At 41.4% G+C, this 20,175-nt stretch overlaps 2 protein-coding genes across 3 annotated transcripts in view; one reads left to right on the top strand and one right to left on the bottom strand.

Annotated features, from left to right (window-relative positions):
- Window positions 1–1,652: 1,652 nt before the first annotated feature.
- On the bottom strand, window positions 1,653–3,845 carry LOC308079732 (CCR4-NOT transcription complex subunit 10-like; the record flags this gene model as incomplete). Its single annotated transcript, XM_080421317.1, has 1 exon — window positions 1,653–3,845. One exon carries the CDS (start codon window positions 3,843–3,845, stop codon window positions 1,653–1,655), a length of 2,193 nt encoding a protein of 730 aa, XP_080277443.1.
- A 2,103-nt stretch (window positions 3,846–5,948) lies between these two features.
- tbc1d22a (TBC1 domain family, member 22a) overlaps window positions 5,949–20,175 on the top strand; it is a 181,691-nt gene continuing 167,464 nt past the window's right edge. For both annotated transcript variants that reach the window (XM_080421527.1, XM_080421526.1), the window contains exons 1-2: window positions 5,949–6,130; window positions 9,060–9,116. In XM_080421527.1, coding sequence (XP_080277653.1) covers window positions 6,069–6,130; window positions 9,060–9,116 — 119 coding nt within the window. In that variant the 5' untranslated portion in view covers window positions 5,949–6,068. The remainder of the gene's footprint in view (window positions 6,131–9,059; window positions 9,117–20,175) is intronic.

The following is a 20,175-nucleotide window of genomic DNA, read 5'->3' as shown; positions in this document are numbered from 1 at the left end:
TACCTGCTCTCTGCCATGTCCACTCCTGACATAGCTGCTGTTCTTTGTGTTTAAAGAGTAGTATTCCAACCCCCCACCCCACCCCCTGCATTGCGGGAGACACGAGTGCGAAGCGTGTACGATTTTTTTAAAGTAAGGAATTAATGAAACGACCATAAAGCAACATTAACAACACACTCTACCATCCTTCAGTGGTGGAAAACGTATTCAAATGTTTTACTTAAGTAAAAGTATCAATACTGCAATGTGGAAATAGCCTACTCTACTCCAGGATCCATTCTCTTTTGGACTCCTTCTTAGGACATGATCTGACTATAGCCTATGCCTCCTACAGACTACTTAACAGGTTACACTTGGACCATTGTTATGCAGGAGACGGCAGCTTTAGCTTTGTAAAAGGTGCTAATGGGTCAGCCAATGTATCACTGCAGTAACGCATCTATTGTTGTCGGTGCAGAATTCTTTTTTCTGGAGAATCTTGCCTTGCAGTTTGAGCAGCTAGACAGGGCAGGCCGGGTCTTTACTGACCGGGCCATGGCCTCAGTGGCCTCATGATGCTACGCCTCTGGCTGTGAGTCAACAAACCAGATTAAATCCAAATACTCCAGAGAAAGGCAAAGAAAAGCACAAGTCTGATCTCAAAGCCTCAAAGTTTGAGAAACAGGATTGCTTGGTATATCTGCACCTTAGTTTGCGCTATACAATTTTCCATTATTAAGCCTTGTTCTATAAAAACCTGAGTCAGGCAGTATATGAAAATGCTTTGTATTCAACAGGTATGTTGACGCACTAGCAGGGTAGGCCTACCCAGCGTTGCTGGGGACCGGGGTCATTAATGAATCATTATTGAATCATTATTGAATCAATAAAACAGCCGATCTACAAGCTCTACAAGCTTACAACGCGTTAAAGTAAAGTCACAGTAGAACAGTATGCTTTTCCAGTTCACTCTACCACTGCAGAAATTAGACATTTTCTTTTTAAAGTGGTTGCCAATGGTTACAGGCACGCTGGCAATACAGTGTAGATGCTTGCAAATTACTTTTCAGCCAATGGAGAACCTGTGTTCAATGTTATTATGTATTCACCAGCTCTTGTTAATACTTTTAATTTGTTAAATATTTAGAAAGCCCAGACAGACTTACTGTATAATAATAACCACGTTAAACCTGGCATCCCTATTTTGATTCATCATTATAAGCAAGAGTTTATTTTAAAGTATTGAAAATAACCACTCTACAAGCTCACAACGCGTTAAGTTGCGTTATGAGCTTGTGGATCAGCAATTTTCTTCGAGAAAAAAAAACATAGGATGAAATATGGAGATAGTTGTAAGACATCATAATAGGGTGTCATTTAATGGTAAATGGCAGATTTATATAGCACCTTTATCCAAAGCGCTTTACAATGTGCATTACATTTACCCATTCATACACCGACGGCAGAGGAAACCATGCCGTACACCAACCTGCTAATCGGTAGCAGTTAGAGGTTCAATGTCTTGCTCGAGGACACTTCGACACTAGCACCGGGAACCTTCCAGTTCCCAAGTGGGCGCTCTGCCTCCTGAGCCACTGCTCAGGAGGTATGAGTGTGTGTGGATGTGTGGATGTCTGAGAATGTGTCACGTTTGAAGGTAAAGAGCTGGAGCCTCATTTGCGCTGGACTTGTGTGAAGGATGAAGGCATCTGGATTGGAAGAATGGGCTGGACAGACTTCTGCGTGTCCGGGGAAGCTGTCTGGAGTGACTTGGGGAGGAGCTGGTTCCGTTTTATGATCCGCAGGGCCTGTTGTGTGTTCCCATTCTGCAGCTCTATATAGGCTCCCAGTAGGATGGCTTCGGGAGGAATCTCCTTTGGGTTCACCATGGAGGCAGCCAGGTGCAGGTACTCGCGAGCCTTCTCGTACTCACTTCTCAAACAGTACGCACTGCCCAGGTTGAAGAGCATCACGGCTCGGGCCGAGCTCACACTGCTGGGGTAACACAGAGGAGTCTGCTTCCCTGAAGACTCAACAGGCTCGTCCCCTTTGTCCCATCCTTGGACCCGTTCGCTGGTCAGTGTCACGTCGGTGACGTTCTCAGGGTTGAGTTGGGCGATGGCCTCTGAGATCCTGTCCAGAGAAATGAGTGCCTCTGCGGCATAAAGGTGACCCAGAAACTTGAGGGACCCTGGGACATTAGTTTGTTGATGGAGCTTTACTGCATGGTTTAGGGCCATGAGGTTATCTCCCAATGCTAAAGCCACGTAGGCACTACAGGCCAGTACGGAACACCTGAGGTTCTCGACTTCTTGTCGTCTAAGAAGTGATGACTGGGCTGCAGACAGGAACTTATCAGCCTCCTGGTCTTTTCCAATGCAAGCTTTGCTGTACTCTCTGCCACTCTCCGTGCTCCTAGATCGTCTGGAACCTTTGGAGCCGTTCTCAGTCTCTATTTCCTGCCGTTGGTGTTCGGGAAGGAGAAGTAGAGCATTCCTCAGACAGATAGCGGCAAACTCCATGCTCGCCACTGGAATGGCTGCTGACTGGCCTTCACTATAAGTCATATTCTGGGTTGACTGTGAGGCCAGGGTGATATTACAATGGTAGACCTGCCTGACAACTTTGCCTTTTTTACTTGGCAGACCCTTGCTCTCTTGCCCTGAACCCCCCTTATTCGCGGCAATGCAGCACTCTGCCATCCGTAACCACAGTCGAGGGTTGGAGTGGTAAACCTGTATAGCCTCCATTAGACACTCAAATGCTGCCAGGGGCCTTCCGATATGTAGTAGCTGAATGCCACAATTATATAGCAGCTCATATCGCTTGTTGGTCAGTAGGGCACGCATAGGGATACCTGCGAAAGTCTCAGACTGCTCATTGCTGCCGCTCACCCCTAGCTGTGCACAAGTGTGGTCATTCTCTTTCAGGGCTTTCTTGAAGTAGAAAATGCCTAGATTGTGTTTTCCCATTGCAAAGTGTATGCAGCCCAGATTGTTCCAGAACATACATCGCACAGATTCACCTGTCGCCATGGCCCCAGGATGGTCTGCAATGTTGGAGCTGTTGAGTAGCGTCACAGCTTTTCTATAGTTTCCCCTCAGGTACTCAAAGTAACTCTTCAGGAAGAGAGAGGTTGCAGAATTCCCTGCTGTGTTCATCACATATCTGATCTCCCGTTTACATTCCTTTGACGATTTCATCTGAATGTAGGCTCGCGCTTTATAGTGGTGTATCTTTGATTTGACTGCCTCCATAACAGCCATACACTCTTCCTTCTGGTTTGTTCCATCTTTGTTTGATACGTTGCTCTCTCCTTTGTCGTTTTTGTTGTTTCCGTGTACAGTGAGTTTCTCCAGCTCGGCCAAGTGACGGAGAGCCTCCTCTGGCTGGAATGTTAGCAGGTACAGATCCACCAGCAGGAGACAAACCGCCTGAGCAAACTTAAATGGTTCCATAAACTGGTCCAGTTGTTCTCCAATGGAAATGGCCTCAGAGTACTGCCGCGTGTAATAATGAATAATGGCTTGATTAAAGTTCAGAAAACTGTTTTCCATGTCATCTAAACCGTCAGTGTCTTCGACTAACATGGTGCAAACCTGGTTCTTAATTGCCACAAGACTCTGCTTCAAAGTCCATGTGGTACTTTGGCCGCTTTTGTAAAACTCTGCGATAGCTTTGTTCATTGCGATCTTGTGGTCCTCTCTGTTGAGTTCCTGCAGGGTTTCAAGGTGTTTCAGAGACTCCTCATATCTCCCAGCTGCGAATGCTTCGAATGCACTTGTAGCCATTTCCGCCTCTTGGTCTGACATTCTGGGGGAGGAGTTACCGTGCTTTGCCTCGTTCTGTTCTGTATTGTCAGTCATTTCTGGGTCCTTCATAATGATACCTAGGAGCGAGGCAATCGTAAATCGTACGGACCTGTGAGGCAGTAAAGTACTGTCCCCGAAGAAACAGTATGTGCTGGCTGTGACGTCATAAGTGTAATGATATAATATAACGTCACTGTGATGTCATATTTACCTTTGCCTTGTATTGCTGTACACAACAGTACTTTTTCTTACTCTTTACCTTTAACTTTGTAACCTTAACTGCTGTGGGCAACTGATTTCCTCAGTGGGATAATAAAGGTCTATTCAAGTACTGATTTCCAAATATGGAGTTCTGTATTATAGTGAAAATAGACGATCTACAAGCTTACAATGTGTCATGATGCAAGCGTTGTGAGCTTGTTCCATTTTCACTATTACTGATATGGTTTAAACATTTCTAGAACATCTTTGAATTTATTTTGAAATTTTTAATACAGCATTGCAATGATAAAAAATATATCTTCTTTTGAATACTTAAGTATATAAAAGCAAGTACTCCAGTACTTTAACTCAAGCACACATTTGACTGAGGAACTTTCACTTTGCTGAGTAATGTTTGACAAGGAGTATAGCCTATTTATACTTTGACTAAAGCTACTACTGCAGTTATAGTACTCTGTCCACCACTGGCCATCAGTGTGTGAATGGATTAATGTAAATCTCTTTGGATAAAGTCACTATCCACACGTTTCCTAGGGCATTGTGGGCATCACTTCCTGTCGATTTGATCAGGTATCAGGGATCAAAATGTGTGAATAGAAATGCACCATTTTCCATTCTCATAGGTCAGGGGTCTACAACAGGGGGTCCGTGACCCCTAGAGGGTCCTCAGAGTTACTACAGGGGGGCCACCAAATCTTTGTGTGATATGATTTTTTTTCTTTTTTACATTAACCACTTAAACCCTAGCATCCCTATTCTGAGGAGAACTTTAGCCAAAAATAGCAGATCTACAAGCTCACAGCGCCTCGCGCTGCGAGGCGTTGTGAGCTTGTAGATCGGCTATTTTTGGCAAAGAGGTTTGGTGTAGAAGGAAAGAGCAGACCAAGTAAAAATAAATAAAGAAAATCTGAAACGCAACTTTATACAATATAGAGGGGGTCCCTGCTTCGTCTCTCTCTCAGCTAGGGGGTCCTTGGCCTGAAAACCTTGAAGACCCTTGTCATAGGTGATCGACAAGCCTTCTTTTTCCACAAATCTTTATTTATAACAGTCATGAATACAATACAATACACAAACAACAAACACAAACAAAGAAGTTATTAATACAACAATACAACAAGATGAGATCAGAGCCAGGGGGATTTACTAACAGAAAACATTAAAGAGTGAACACAAAAGGACAGTTCTAGCAGCTTTCTTACTTTTAGAGTCATACATTGTTTTAATGTACTGCTTGGCTTCAATCTGAAATGAAAGAAGATTTGGAATGACTACATTTTGATTTATGTATATGAAATGTAGCTAGAATAATGATCAAATTAATAATGAATACCTCATTTTTCTTATTTTTACTATTATTATTGAAGCCAATCTGCACATTTTTGCCAGTAAAGACAAAAGTCAGAATCAACATTATCAACAATATACCGAGAATATAGGCCTACATCATGTGATAGACAAGTTTAGTTTAGTTTAGTTTAGTTTATTAGCACATTGTTATACAAAACATATACTGTAGAAACAATACATTAAATGACAAGTTGCTGTGCAAGGAATTTAGAATCCTTTCCTTCATGGGAGAAGTCATTAAACAACAGGATTAAAAGTTCAACAAGAACAATTCAAAATAACACAAGTTTCCAAGGGGAGCAGTGGTGCAAATAAAGAAATAAAAACACAAAAAACTGCTCAAAAGACAAAAAGAAAAACTGCTTTTTTTTTTGACAAGCCATCGACTGTCAACTGTGTGGTGGGAGGGTGACGTCACCGTCGTCCTGCTCCACGCTCCCGCCCAGCAGCAGCAGCCAGCGCGAGCCTCACTCGCGATTGGCCGACGGCGAGTGGAGACGTAGGCGTCCGCGCGGGCCAATCACGGGGCACGTTCGCCACGTCGCTCCAACATGGCGGCTCTCTGACTTGTGTTTCGCTACTACTCGGAGGAGGAGGGAGCTGAGGCGTAAATAAACATAAAACACTCGTTCTTCCGCACCGACACGCGGCGTAAAGGACAGCAGAGACAGACAGGGTTGTTGAGCCGCCCCTTGGGACTCCGTCATGTCGACGGACGGCGGCAAGAAGCAGTTCTGGAAGCGGAACACAGCCAAGGTTCCCGGCAGGTCAGTGTGTTGTTGACGTGTTCCGTTAGCATTAGCCTCCCGTTAGCTTCCTGTGGGACTGCCTCTTTCTCTGGTGTTTCGGCCCGGGAGGGCGTGGCTAACCGTAAACCTCACCAGAACTATCTATGCCTAAACCTCTAAACCTCAAAACCACGCCCACCTGGTCGAAACACCGCGAAAAGAGAGAGTCCGGTTAGCTCCCCCCCCCTCTCTCTCTCTCTCTGGTTCTGTTAGCATTAGTTAGCCGTTAGCTCCTCTCTCTCTCTCTCTCTCTCTCCCTGGTTCTGCTGGGGAAACGCAGCCAACTTTTCCTCCCTCTCTCCGCGTTCCATCACAACACCACACCCTGTATCATGTCTGTTAATAACTCCAGGTAGTGAACATACAGAGACCAGACACAGTCTATGTTTACATTCCTCCCAGCGGGAAGCTAACTGGCTCAAAACGCTAAACTTGGATGCCTGTAGCTCAGGGTGCTGCTAAGTGGATCCAAACTACTTCAGAAACGTAAACGAAGTCCACAACACCAGAGTCGGCTCCACTGATCATGTTCAACCCAGATTTGGCACAAACAAGGGAATGAACTCTTTCTCATGCTATGCAACAAAACTGTGGAATGCCCTACCCAAAGGAGTAAAGGAGTGTAAAGCCCTACTCACTTTCAAAACTGCCCTAAAAGAACACCTTCAGGAGGAGGCTGCCACTCCGAACTGGCCCCTGTCTAAGTCTTAACATACCCCCCCCCCCCCCCTCCTAAAACTGTCTATTGTACATATTTCTTATTTTTCATACCAGTAACCTGTAAGCTGATTGAATGACGTTCTGCATAGTAATAATAATAATCTTTATTTGTATTATAGCACCTTTTTAAAAACAAGTTTACAAAGTGCTTCACAACACAACCCACAACAGACAGTGTGGGGAAAGCGAAACAAAAAACAGAAAAACAAGACACAGACAGTTCAATTAGAAACAAATACTACAGCAAGAAAGCAGAAAACAAACGGACAACAATAGATGCCATACAATGGAGTCCTCAGATGGGTATAGTGCTCTAGTTAAAGGCCATTCTAAAAAAAGTGGGTCTTTTAGACGAGTTTTAAAATTGGCCAGTGAGGTAGCTTGTCTAACTTCCAGAGGAAGATTATTCCATAAAAGTGGAGCCCTAACAGCAAAATGCTCTAGTAGTGTATATGTGTATGTCTTCTTAAATGTCATCATGATTTAAGTGCGTGGGAATCTCATTTTAAATAAGCCTTTTTGCTTTTATGAGCGATCCAGTTTAGAGGACCTTGTATTGACAATTGTACTTCCATGTACTGTTTCCATGTCTTTTCTAAATAAAGTAATCAATCAATCAATCCCTATAGCTCAGGATGCTCACTGGATCCCTATAGCTCAGGATGCTCACTGGATCCCTATAGCTCAGGATGCTCACTGGATCCCTGTAGCTCAGGATGCTCACTGGATCCCTATAGCTCAGGATGCTCACTGGATCCCTATAGCTCAGGGTGCTAACTGGATCCCTATAGCTCAGGATGCTCACTGGATCCCTATAGCTCAGGATGCTCACTGGATCCCTATAGCTCAGGATGCTCACTGGATCCCTATAGCTCAGGGTGCTAACTGGATCCCTGTAGCTCAGGATGCTCACTGGATCCCTATAGCTCAGGATGCTCACTGGATCCCTATAGCTCGGGGTGTGAACAGTCAGTTGGCGTTAATGACAGCAGCTCAACTGTCATTCTTGTTGTCATTGCATGTCATTAAACCGGCATGACGGTGTTTATGTAGTCACCGCGCTTGTCATATGGTGTAACACGATGGTGTTGTAACAGTGTAATAGCAGTGATTCATTCAGCTGGTGTTGTCTTATGGTGTTTGATTGAGTACTTTATTAACAGTTTACAAAAAAAGTACAGATTTATATAAAAAAATGTTGCTAAAAGGATAACCCGAAAAGGCCTATGGCTTATTTCCATTGAGTTCCTGTGTATTACATTATTGAATACCTATTCAATAATTGAATACACAATTAAAGAGTGATAACTATTGTTGTTGTTGCAGTGTTGTTTTGTCCAGTAGTTTGAGTGTTGAATGTTTAACACATTGAATGCCAGAGTTATTTCAGATTTTTTAGCTGTTTTATGCCAGAGGTTTTTCATTGAGAAAAAAAAAGTACTCAGGAGCCGAGATACAGAATTTTTAAGTTTTAAGTTAACAAGGAAGTGGATGGGAGTTTAAAAATTCAAATAATCATATCTCCTTGGTCTTTGGGTCAAATGTAAAAAGTGATGGATTCAAAAGAACGCAAAGAACGCATAGATGCGTTCTTGGCATTCAATGGACCACAATGGAAACAAGCCGTTGGCTTTTTGTGTCATACATTTGGCGTGTTTTAACTCGTACTGACTGTACCTTTTTTTTTAATTATTGTCAATAAAAACAAAGTAACATCAGATCACACAAAGATTTGGCGGCCCCCCTGTAGTGACTCTGAGGACCCCCTAGGGGTCCCGGACCCCCTGTTGAAGGCTCCTGTCTTAGGGTATGATATTACATTAAACCCTATGAGAAATGATCAAAAGGAGACCACATACAGTAGTTCCTGCTTTTAAAAGGCGCTGATCAGTGCACTTTTTCTGGCTGAGCAGGGCGTTTTCAAAAGTTGAGAATAGTTGAACTTTTTGAGAAATGTACTTATGACCCGGGCTGACCAATCATGACTGTAGACAAACGCAGAGCTGCTTTTCCAAGCTGATGGTCTCTCTATTATGGATGTATTGCTTTCTATGCCATGGAGGAACCCACACCACACTACCGTGTGTTGGTAGTGTGGTGTGGTGTTGTTGCAGGCGAAGCAGCAAGCTACCATTGAGTTGACTCTGAATGTGATCCTCTTTCTCCTCTTCCTCTTGTCTGTCCACAGCATCCAACATGTGTACGGTGCTCAGCATCCACCCTTCGACCCCCTTCTCCATGCAAAGTAAGTCACATTTAAACTCTGTATTTTCATCCTCTTGACCAGGTGTGGGCAACTTTGATGATGGAGAGGGACTCACTCCAGTCCAGAGGGCCACATTGCATTACTGTCGGGCCGTTCCATGTCACACAAAAGTAGCACAAATGGCAGATCTACAAGCTCAAAAAGCATCGCAGTGCGACACGTTTTGAGCTTGTAGATCGGCTATTTTTGCTATTTTTGAATTGGCATTCGGATGTTATTTTTGCTCTTTTGTAATTGGAATCCTGAAAAATAACATTTTGATTTAATTTCAAATGCATTTAGTTCTACTTATGTTAACTTTATGAACTTGTATATATACTCGGATATAAAAAAGACAGTAGAATGTTAATACTGTCATTAAGCTACTATAATATTGACTGAATTAATTAAAGTGGGTCATGTTTGCATGTTTGGAATCGTAACAGCTGAAATCAATAATATATCACTATTCTGATATTAACCTGCGGGCCTCATTAAGTGAAGGTGGGGGCCACATGTGGCCCCCGGGGCCGCCAGTTGCCCATGTATGCTCTTGACAGTGCATTTGGAGCTTCCTCCATTCTAGTGGGTCAGTAGGTTGCTTTTTGTATACATATTTCCTCTAATTTCTGAAATTAGCTGAACACTAGTAAGTGTCTGAGCTATGGCTTGTAATTGTGCAGCAGTCTCCATTTAATTGTTAATTTAATAATCCCTCTGGCACAAATGATCTCTTAAAGGGTAAGACCACTTTGGTAGAGGTTTGGGTTGTGTAGTTACCTTGCCATGATGTAACTCCAAAGGTGGGCAAGAAATCTAAAATAATTGCTCCATTGATTAGAAATTGATAATTCAAAATATGCTCCTCATTGACTTACATTGTACGGTAAAACAGCTCTCAAAGTCACTCTTTTAGCACATAAATGAACCCAAACATAGCTGATTCAGACAATATAGAGCATCACCACCAAACCCAGTACTGTTTGTTTTTTTATTAAAAATTTCAACTTCCTGTTGATTTTACTATTTGAAGATCCGGATCCGCCGATCCAGTCCGGGTTTTCTACTTATTAAAAATGGCAAAATCAACAGGAAGTTGACATTTTTATTAAAAAAAAAACAGTAGTGGGTTTGGTGATGTTCTATATTGTCTGAATCAGCTTTGTTTGCGTTCGCTTTTGTGCTAAAAGAGTGACTTTGAGAGCTGTTTCAGCGTACAATGTAAGTCAATGAGGAGCATATTTTGAATTATCAATTTCTAATCAATGGAGCAATTATTTTTTATTTCTTGTCCACCTTTGGAGTTACATCATGGCAAGGTAACTACACAACCCAAACCTCTACCAAAGTGGTCTTACCCTTTAAGCACCTTGTTTGGTCTATCAGTGCTTAGTTGCTCTGCCTGGAGACTAAATATCTCCCTCGACGGATGATTCTACTATGGCTGAGTTGACAATGGCCTTTTAGTACCTTTTATGTATGGTCTGTTAAAATGTGGTTCTCACAAGGCCTAAAGCTGCTCCATTGTATTGCATTACACTTTCAGTTCTGTGTTATGAGGCCTGTACTGTTCTGATAAAGGAACTGAACCTTCCTGAAAATCCACTTAATTGATGTCTAAGCAGAATGCTTTAAGGAAATGAAGCCTGCTGTTCTTGGGTTAGGTTTTATTTTCACTTTGGATAGGCTATTGTAATAATCACGGCCCCAGCAAGCAGCCAGTCATCACCCATTCCCTACCTGTGGGCCACAAGGGTATTGCAAGTGGGCGCCCAAATAATTGGCACAAAATGTTTTACTTAAGTAAAAGTATCAATACTGCAATGTAGAGGTAGCCTACTCTGTTACAAGTAAAAGTCCAGAATTCAAAATTTACTTGAGTAAAAGTACAAAAGTAATGGTATCAAAATGTACTTAAAGTATCAAAAGTAAAAGTACTACAATGTTTGAAAATAGCAGATCTATAAGCTCACAACGCTTCGCATCACGACGAGTTGTGAGCTTGTAGATCGGCTATTTTCAACAGCCTATGTATAAAACAGAGCTAAAGTGGTTAATGTGTGTTTTATAATGTAATCATTTATATCTGAAAAGTAACTAGTAACTAAAATTTTCAAATAATTGCAGTGGAGTAAAAGTACAATATTTGCCTCTGAGATGTAGTGGAGTAGAAGTAAAAGTATTGGAAAGTACAAATACCTCAAACGTTTACTTAAGTACAGTACTTAAGTAAATGTACTTAGTTACCTTCCACCACTGACCGTGTCATGTTAAGTGGTCAGATGGGTGGTCCGTGAACGCTTTTCAATATTTTCAAGTGGGCCTTGATCCAGAAAAAGTTGGGGAACCGCTGTTATTGCCTGGGTCCAGAGTCCAGACCATAGACTCTGCCCAATCCACTGAGAGGACTGCTTCTCTGCTCTGGCATTATGTTTTGAAGCTGCAGTTTTCCCGGTTGCAAAAAGTGATTCTCCAATGAGCGCCAGGGGTTAACCCATTAAGACCGGGAAAGCGTGTGTGTGTCATTTTTAGAGTTCTTTGGCTATATATAAAAATGGCAGATATATAGACTCATAGCGTAGCACCGAGTGCCACGCTAGGAGCTTGTAGATCTGCTATTTTAGACAAATTGTGATTTTTTAAACATTTTATATTTGAATATATATATTTTTTAAAGCAAACATTTGTAACTCAAATCGTTGCTTCTGGGGATTCTACAAATATCTTCTAAATCGTGAAAAAACGTATGTTGCTATAATCAATCAGCGGTTCTCAAACATTTTTCATGTCAAGGACCACCCACAATTATATGTATTTGGCCGTGGACCCCCAACTCAAAATATGTTGTTCCAGGGACCCCCAGAAGCAAAGATTTGAGTAAAACATTTTCACTTTAAAAAAATATACATATTCAAAGATTTGCACAAATTTTCAAGATTTTTCAAAAATATAAAAAATAAAAATGAGCCTGTATATCTGCTATTTTTGAATAGCCAAATAAATCTAAAAATGACACACAGATGCGTTCCAGCTCTAAATGGGTTAAGGTGGGTCAAACGATCAGCCAAGTCAGCGCCACGGGCCATTGTCAAGCTGTGTGCAGGATGTGTCTCGACTGGCGAGGAGTAATAACAACTAATGGTGGGAAAAAAATATAGTTTTTCTACAGAATCACTCAGTGCAGTTCACTAAAAGGTTTCGTTCAAATGATTCGTTCACCAGTTTGTTCAGTGTTCAGTGCTGAACTGAAACACGGACAGTTCACTGACTGGATCAAATCAGTGCAACACGTACAGGTGACCGTCCCTTCAGGCTGTGGGATCTAAAGGCACTGGCATTGCCCTGTGCACTCAAAATGTGCCTCATATTTCAATAATGTAAACATGTTTATTTATTTGATTGATGAATGGCCCAAACTCCACAGTTTACCGAGAGCACCAGGTATGATGTCAAGTGATTTGGTTTGGGAAAATGAAAATCTAATCCTCTCGGTAACCAGAAGACTCGCCCCAAAACACACTCGTCCCCATTTTTTTCGCAGACTGCTCTCCCCAAGCGGTTCTTGTAGTCTTGTATTTGTTTTACTGAGGTTAAGGTTAGGAATAAGTTTAGGTTTAGACATAGTTTTACTGAGGTTACGTTTAGGAATAAGGTTAGGTTTAGACATAGTTTTACTGAGGTTAAGGTTAGGAATAAGGTTAGGTTTAGACATAGTTTTACTGAGGTTAAGGTTATGAATAAGGTTAGGTTTAGTCATAGTTTTACTGAGATTACGTTTAGGAATAAGGTTAGGTTTAGACATAGTTTTACTGAGGTTACGTTTAGGAATAAGGTTAGGTTTAGACATCGTTTTACTGAGGTTAAGGTTAGGAATAAGGTTAGGTTTAGACATAGTTTTACTGAGGTTAAGGTTAGGAATAAGGTTAGGTTTAGACATAGTTTTACTGAGGTTAAGGTTAGGAATAAGGTTAGGTTTAGACATAGTTTTACTGAGGTTAAGGTTAGGAATAAGGTTAGGTTTAGACATAGTTTTACTGAGGTTACGTTTAGGAATAAGGTTAGGTTTAGGCATAGTTTTACTGAGGTTACGTTTAGGAATAAGGTTAGGTTTAGTCATAGTTTTACTGAGGTTAAGGTTAGGAATAAGGTTAGGTTTAGACATAGTTATACTGAGGTTACGTTTAGGAATAAGGTTAGGTTTAGACATAGTTTTACTGAGGTTACGTTTAGGAATAAGGTTAGGTTTAGTCATAGTTTTACTGAGGTTAAGGTTAGGAATAAGGTTAGGTTTAGACATAGTTTTACTGAGGTTACGTTTAGGAATAAGGTTAGGTTTAGACATAGTTTTACTGAGGTTACGTTTAGGAATAAGGTTAGGTTTAGGCATAGTTTTACTGAGGTTACGTTTAGGAATAAGGTTAGGTTTAGACATAGTTTTACTGAGGTTACGTTTAGGAATACCTGGTGGCGACTGTTCCGAGGTCGCCGGATTTGACCCAGGGTGAGCGTCTTTCGTGGCGAGCGTTCTTCTATTCATCCTCTCCCCCTTGGAAATCACTGAGGGTGGAGGCAATGTCTGACATTGTCAGCATTCAGTCCTCAGTCTGATATCAGGCTATGCTGGGAGATGAGACGAGGTCAGAGTTATAAAGTGATTGTATTGCTCTTCGTTTGTTTACATAGGTATCGTATATCAGCCGTGTGTGTGTGTGTGTGTGTGTGACTGCGTGTGGAAGGACATCTTCCTCTTTATACTGCTTATAAAATGACGTTATAAAATGTTTCTGCCGACGCACCCAGACTGTTAGAAACAGAGCCTTCTCTATGTCATGGGTTCCCAAACTTTTCAGCCCGCGACCCCAAAATAATGCGGGAATTGACTCGCGACACCACCTAAACCTGGAGGTCATTTATGCATATAATCTAGCACGTTCGGTGCACATTTGTAATGTATTAAAATGGTAAAATATACTATTTGTAATCATTTTTAGATTGTATTTCATCCATTCTGTTGAATTTAACTTCGGGAACCACTCACCTGTAAACATGTGATGTGAGATCATGTGACAAATAAAGCTGATTCTAATTCTAATCAATTAGAATAACTTTCTTTATTGCTCCAGACGTTTTGGCTATCCAACCTTCATCAGTGTCACAAATTACAGTCTTAACACATTGACTGCCAGAGTTTATTCATAATGTACTCACCCCCTGTGCCAGCAATTTGCGTGTTTTTTAATTTTTCAATTTTTCATTCAAATAAATTCTCTGATTGTGGTGTTAAGCACATACGACAGTTCCACCAGTAGAGAGCAGCAAATCCACACATTGATCACCTCGCTCGCCCCCTCCCAAACAGGCCTACGTCATATCCTGTCATTCACCGGATGTTATGTTTTCGACAATCCCTGATCCGCTGATCGGCCTGAAAACGATGTGATACACTACGACGATGACTGTTAGTCACCCGGACCAAAGAAAATAGAAGTTTAGCTGTCCGTTCGTTTTTTATACCGTGTGAAAAAACGTGTTTTTCCCTATTCTGGCTGAAAATGACCGGAGAAAAACAATGTGACCCGGCTCCGGGTGAGTGTGACGTAAGTGGAAAACGAAAGTGTTGATGAGAAATAAACAGAGCCGTGCAATCACAGATTAAACAATGAAAATTCAAAAGAACGCATCAATGCGTTCTTTTGAATTGCTGGCATGCAAGCGATGGATTTGAAAGAACTTATCAATGCGATCTTGGCAATCAATGTGTTAAACACTGTCCAGTTGTCGATTCATATTATATTTTGAATCGGAAATGGTGCACACAATGCAGGTAATGTCAGAACTGGTCAATACTCTTACATTCACAACATGACGGCACTTGCCTCCTATTGTGAAGAATATACATTTATTTCAGGTACTCTCAGAGTTTAACAGACTTTGGACAGGTTGACAACCATAAACTATTGCAGAGTTACCAATTATTTTACCGTGGGTTACACCTTCTGATTGTTGTACTTGAATGTTGTCAAACATGAAATGATGACTCATGTAGCCTACTGGACCGGTATATTAATCCCTCTAGTGTTTCAGCAGCGTGAGCGTCGATACATCATCGACACTCCTCCGGGCAGGTTGGCGATAGGCTGCAGGGTAAAGATACAAAGGATACGTCAGTGATGTCACCGTCATCATGCGGAAGTGTCTCAGACTCGTGGAGTCCATAACCATTTAATTGTCTCCGCCAGGCCGAAAGGCATGGCGAGAGAGTATGTTTTACCCTCCGTCCGTCCGTGTGTGTGTCCGTGTGTGTGTCCGTCCTGTCCGTGTGTTACCACCAAATGTCCGGAAACCGTTGGCCCGTTCGCTGCGAAACTGTGCACACACACTCCCTGGATGCCAATTCAGAATCTCTGCCTCAATTTTTTCACATGGGCCTGTTATAGCGCCACCTGGAGGCCGATTTGTGCAAAACCAATTTTTTTACATTACTCCTACAGATTTTATCCAAACGTCATGCAAATCGGTACACATTATCACTATAGTCATGTGATCAACACGGATCTGTCCGATTTCCCATATTCCATCCTCATTGGCTAAGGTTTGCTTCCAAAATTTGCAGGATTGGTCCGTTTTGAACAAAACGCCTCAAATCATGAACGCAGCTTACGATTTCCGTGAAATTTCACAAACACATTCCCACTAGGCCAAGGAAGAAATGCCACCCTTTTCACATTGGCCTATTATAGCGCCACCAGGAGGCCACAATAACGTGCCTGACCTGGCGGAGACCTATAGTTTACAGTCTTTTCGCTGACATTGAAGACCACCATCACATTATAAATCATAGAGCGGTAGCCACATCCACTAATTTAACCCTTTAAGACCGGGAACGCATCTGTGTGTCATTTTTAGATTTGCTTGGCTATTAAAAAATAGCAGATCTACAAGCTCATAGCGCGGCACCGAGTGCCGCACTATGAGCTTGTAGATCTGCTATTTGTGCAACTCTTTGAATATATATATTTTTAAAGCATCATTTGTAAGTCAAATCTTTGCTTCTGGGGGGATTCTACAAAGGTGTTTCAAACTGTTTTTTGAAAAAAACCTTTTCATGTCAAGGACCCCCAAAATTATATGTATTTGGCCTCGGACCCCCATTTCAAAATATGTTGTTCCAGGGACCCCCAGAAGCAAAGATTTGAGTAAAACAATTTCGCCTTAAAATATATATATATATTCATGGATTTGCAAAAAAAAAAATCATGATTTAAAAAAAATTGCAGATCTACAAGCTCACTCGGTGCCGCACTATGAGCTTGTAGATCTGCTATTTTTGAATAGCCAAAGAAATCAAAAAATGACACAGATTCTTTCCCGTTCTAAATGGGTTAATACATGTTTTTTTACAATCGATTACACATTTCCCCCCAAAGTCGACGATTATTCAAAGCTTGTTTTTGTATTTGACAGCCCTGTTAGTCGCTGCATACATCCCTATCGGTAAACATGAATTGCTAGTTTAATTTAGGACAATTAATTGTATATTATATACACACTTACACGGTGAAATACTTAATTTATCCATTTGTAACTCAGAAAGTGTACAAATGGAACATTTGTTCCAGTTGTACTGCACACGCAGGGTTGCATTAACACTGGCAATGTTACAGTGTAGTAGTGTTAATTAAAGTATTGGGGGTTAAGTTAAAGGGATATTTCACTTTCAAATTATTTTTTTGTCATTTTATCGTCTACTCAGGCCTTTGTGAACCCCCCAGACAGTTTATAAGTTGCTTGATTCATTATTTAGATATTCATTTTATCAGTCACGCCCCCTTCCTATACAAACCCATTGTAACTTCAAACTCCATTTTAACCATCTTATATTCATCAAAAACACCCGTCCTTGGTTCTGGTGACTCACCCTGCCCTCCTAATGCGTGAAAACATGTAATTTTTCCGATTACATTTTTCATTTAAAATTTTTATTGTATTTTATTTTTTTCATTTTCCAAAAACAATATTAAAAATAAATGAAAAAAATAATTGAGTACCCCTTTAAGTACCCCTGAGCAAGGCACTTAACCTTCAAACTGATCTCACTGTGCTCACTCTGAGCAAGCCACTGCTGGGTTAACCCATTAAGACCGGGAACGCATCTGTGTCACTTTTAAGACTTATTTGGCTATTCAAAAATAGCAGATCTACAAGCTCCGAGTGCCGCGCTATGAGCTTGTAGATCTGCTATTTTTTGGGGAGGGAAAATCGTGAAAAATTAGGCAAACCTTTGAATATATATATATTTTTAAAGCAAACATTTGTAACTCAAATCTTTGCTTTTGTGGGGGTCCCTGGAACAACATATTTTGAGATGGGGGACGGTGGACAAAATACATTGACATGGAAAAAGTTTGAGAACCACTGACTGGTATATAGCAACATGCGTTTAAAAAAATAAAGAAAAGAGTTAGGATCTAGAAGACATTTGTAGAATCCTCTAGAAGCAAATATTTGAGTTACAAATGTTTGCTTAAATAAAAAAAAATATGTATACATATTCAAACAAAATATTTGCACAATGTTTAAAAAAAAAAAAGCAGATCTACAAGCTCATAGCGCGGCACCGAGTGCCGCGCTATGAGCTTGTAGATCTGCTATTTTTGAATAGCCAAAGACATCTAAAGTGGCACTGATGCTGTGTCCCGGTCTTAAAGGGTTAATGCCGAGAAGTAATGACCCCTGGGGGATCCACTACAGATCCTGCTATTGCAACACTTCATTGTCTGATGACTCTCATGATTGGAGACCCGTGCACTATGATGGATGACTGTACTTTGCCCGGCTGTCTGACTCTTCATTGAATATTATGCTACCTGAAAATGTGAGCCAGGCCTTATCATCACCCGTCATCAGTGTCTTGACCTCATTTATGCTCTTGTGGCTAAAAATGGAAGCAAATCACAGGCATTGATATAGATCACACATGGGCAACTGGCGGCCTGGGGGGCCACATGCGGCCCCCACCTTCACGTATTGCGGCCCGCAGGTTAATATCAGAATACTGATATTTTATTGATTTCAGCTGTTACAATTCCAAACATGCAAACATGACCCGCTTTAATTACTTCAGTCTATATTAGTAGCTTAATGACTAGTATTAAAATTCTATTGTCTTTTTTTTTATGTCCAGTGTATTTGTATTTAAGTTCATAAATTTAACATAAATATAACTAAATGCATTTGAAATGAAAGAACATTTTTACTTTTCAGGATTCCAATTCAAAAATAGGTAAAATAGCAGATCTACAAGCTCAAAACGCGTCGCAATGCGACGCGTTTTGAGCTTGTAGATCGGCTATTTGCTACTTTTGTGTGACATAGAATGTGGAAGTACGGCATTTATTTACTATAAATACGAAGATAAGAGGTGTCTGTCCGACAGTATATGCCATGTGGCCCTCTGGAGTGAGTGTGGAAATATAGTGGCCCTCTACATCAACAAAGTTGCATCAGCCCTGATATAGTTGGTCCCTCCATTGCTACTGTAACATTCTCCATTCGCAGGTTTTGAAATTGGGTTCTGTGGCCCCCAGGGAGGCCAAGTGGAAACGAGGAAAATGAATTAATAACTAAAACAAATATAAGTTATATCATTATAAGATGATTGTGCAAGTTTCTTTAACCACTTCAACCTGCTGTCCCTATTTTGGGTATGTCATTATTATTGTCTAGGCTTTTCAAATAGTGAAAATAGCAGATCTACAAGCTCACAATGCATCACATTGTGAGCTTGTAGATCTACTATTTTGTTTTATGTAAAAGAAACTTTTTTGGGGGGCTGTAACCGTGAGTGGGTTATTGCTATTTGGGGGTTCTTGGCATGGAAAAGTGGGAAACCCCTGAACATTGCTACTGCAACAGGAGCATTAGTGCTAGCCTAATCTCTCAAGAACAGATTCTGCTCTCCGCTTGAATCTGTCAGGGGGGGGTTCGTCATAACGTGTACGCACTGGCCTACAAGTGGGCGTGCCTTCACATCAGGAAGCAGGCCGCACTTTACCCAATCAAATGTAGTGGGCGGGATTTACTGTTGCTCTCGCTTCCCACTGAAAACAACCACCGAAACTTATTTAACAATAGCGTCCTCGGAGCAGACAAAACCACGGAAAGATATTCACATTTTAACTTTTAGCTCTATCATTATAGAAACAAGTGGGCTTATAACCAAAACGATCCATGTTCTCTGGGAGAAATGGTGTTAGTGTTCCGTGTAGAAATATTGTTAGTGGGAATTAAAACGTAGTCGCACCACCGGAAGTGGAGCGCTGAGGGCAGACCAAAAACCCCGCTTTCCTTGCGCACGGGTGCTCCATTTAGCTCCCCCCAGAGCCAAGTGAAAGAGTAAAAAACAGCAGAGGGCGCTGTTTTTTCCTTTTTATTTGGCGATGGGTTCCCAGATTGGTGCTAGCCTGTCATGGTCAGACTAATATCACTGCGTAGATATTAGTCTAGAATCTCTGTGTGGAACCTGCATTTCCGAGGGGCAAATAAAAAAAATGCTTCCGGTGATAAACCCGCCCCATATTTGCATACTGGGCTCTGATTGGTCCCTCACAACTTCGGAGGGAGAGCAATCCCATCTCTATTGAGAGGGGCCAGACCTAATCTGCCGCGGCAATCACTTGTCTCCTCTCTCTCTTCCACACACTCTCTCACACGCACGCACTCGCTCTCGCTCTCTCGCTCTCTCTTCCACACACTCTCTCACACACACGCACACGCGCACAAACAACACAGAGAAGCACAATATCAGCCAATTTAGCAGTGATCCTATTATTTATGCCAATCAATATTTAATGGTGGATTTCCACAGAGAATTACATTAAAAATGTCTTTCATTTTATTTCCCCGCACTCTTCCCTTTCATTGAAGTTTTGAAACAAGAGGGCTAATAATATGAACTTGCCTCTCTGTCTTTTGTCATGTTAATCCTTTTCTTTGTGAAGGAGCCATAACAAAACTAAAACAGTGCAACAACACAATTCTCTATCTATTCCCTCTGCTC

The sequence above is a fragment of the Gymnoscopelus braueri genome (assembly GCF_963280865.1).
Source record: "Gymnoscopelus braueri genome assembly, chromosome: 23".
In the NCBI taxonomy this organism is placed as follows: domain Eukaryota; kingdom Metazoa; phylum Chordata; class Actinopteri; order Myctophiformes; family Myctophidae; genus Gymnoscopelus; species Gymnoscopelus braueri.
This window is presented reverse-complemented; position numbering and strand designations above follow the sequence as displayed.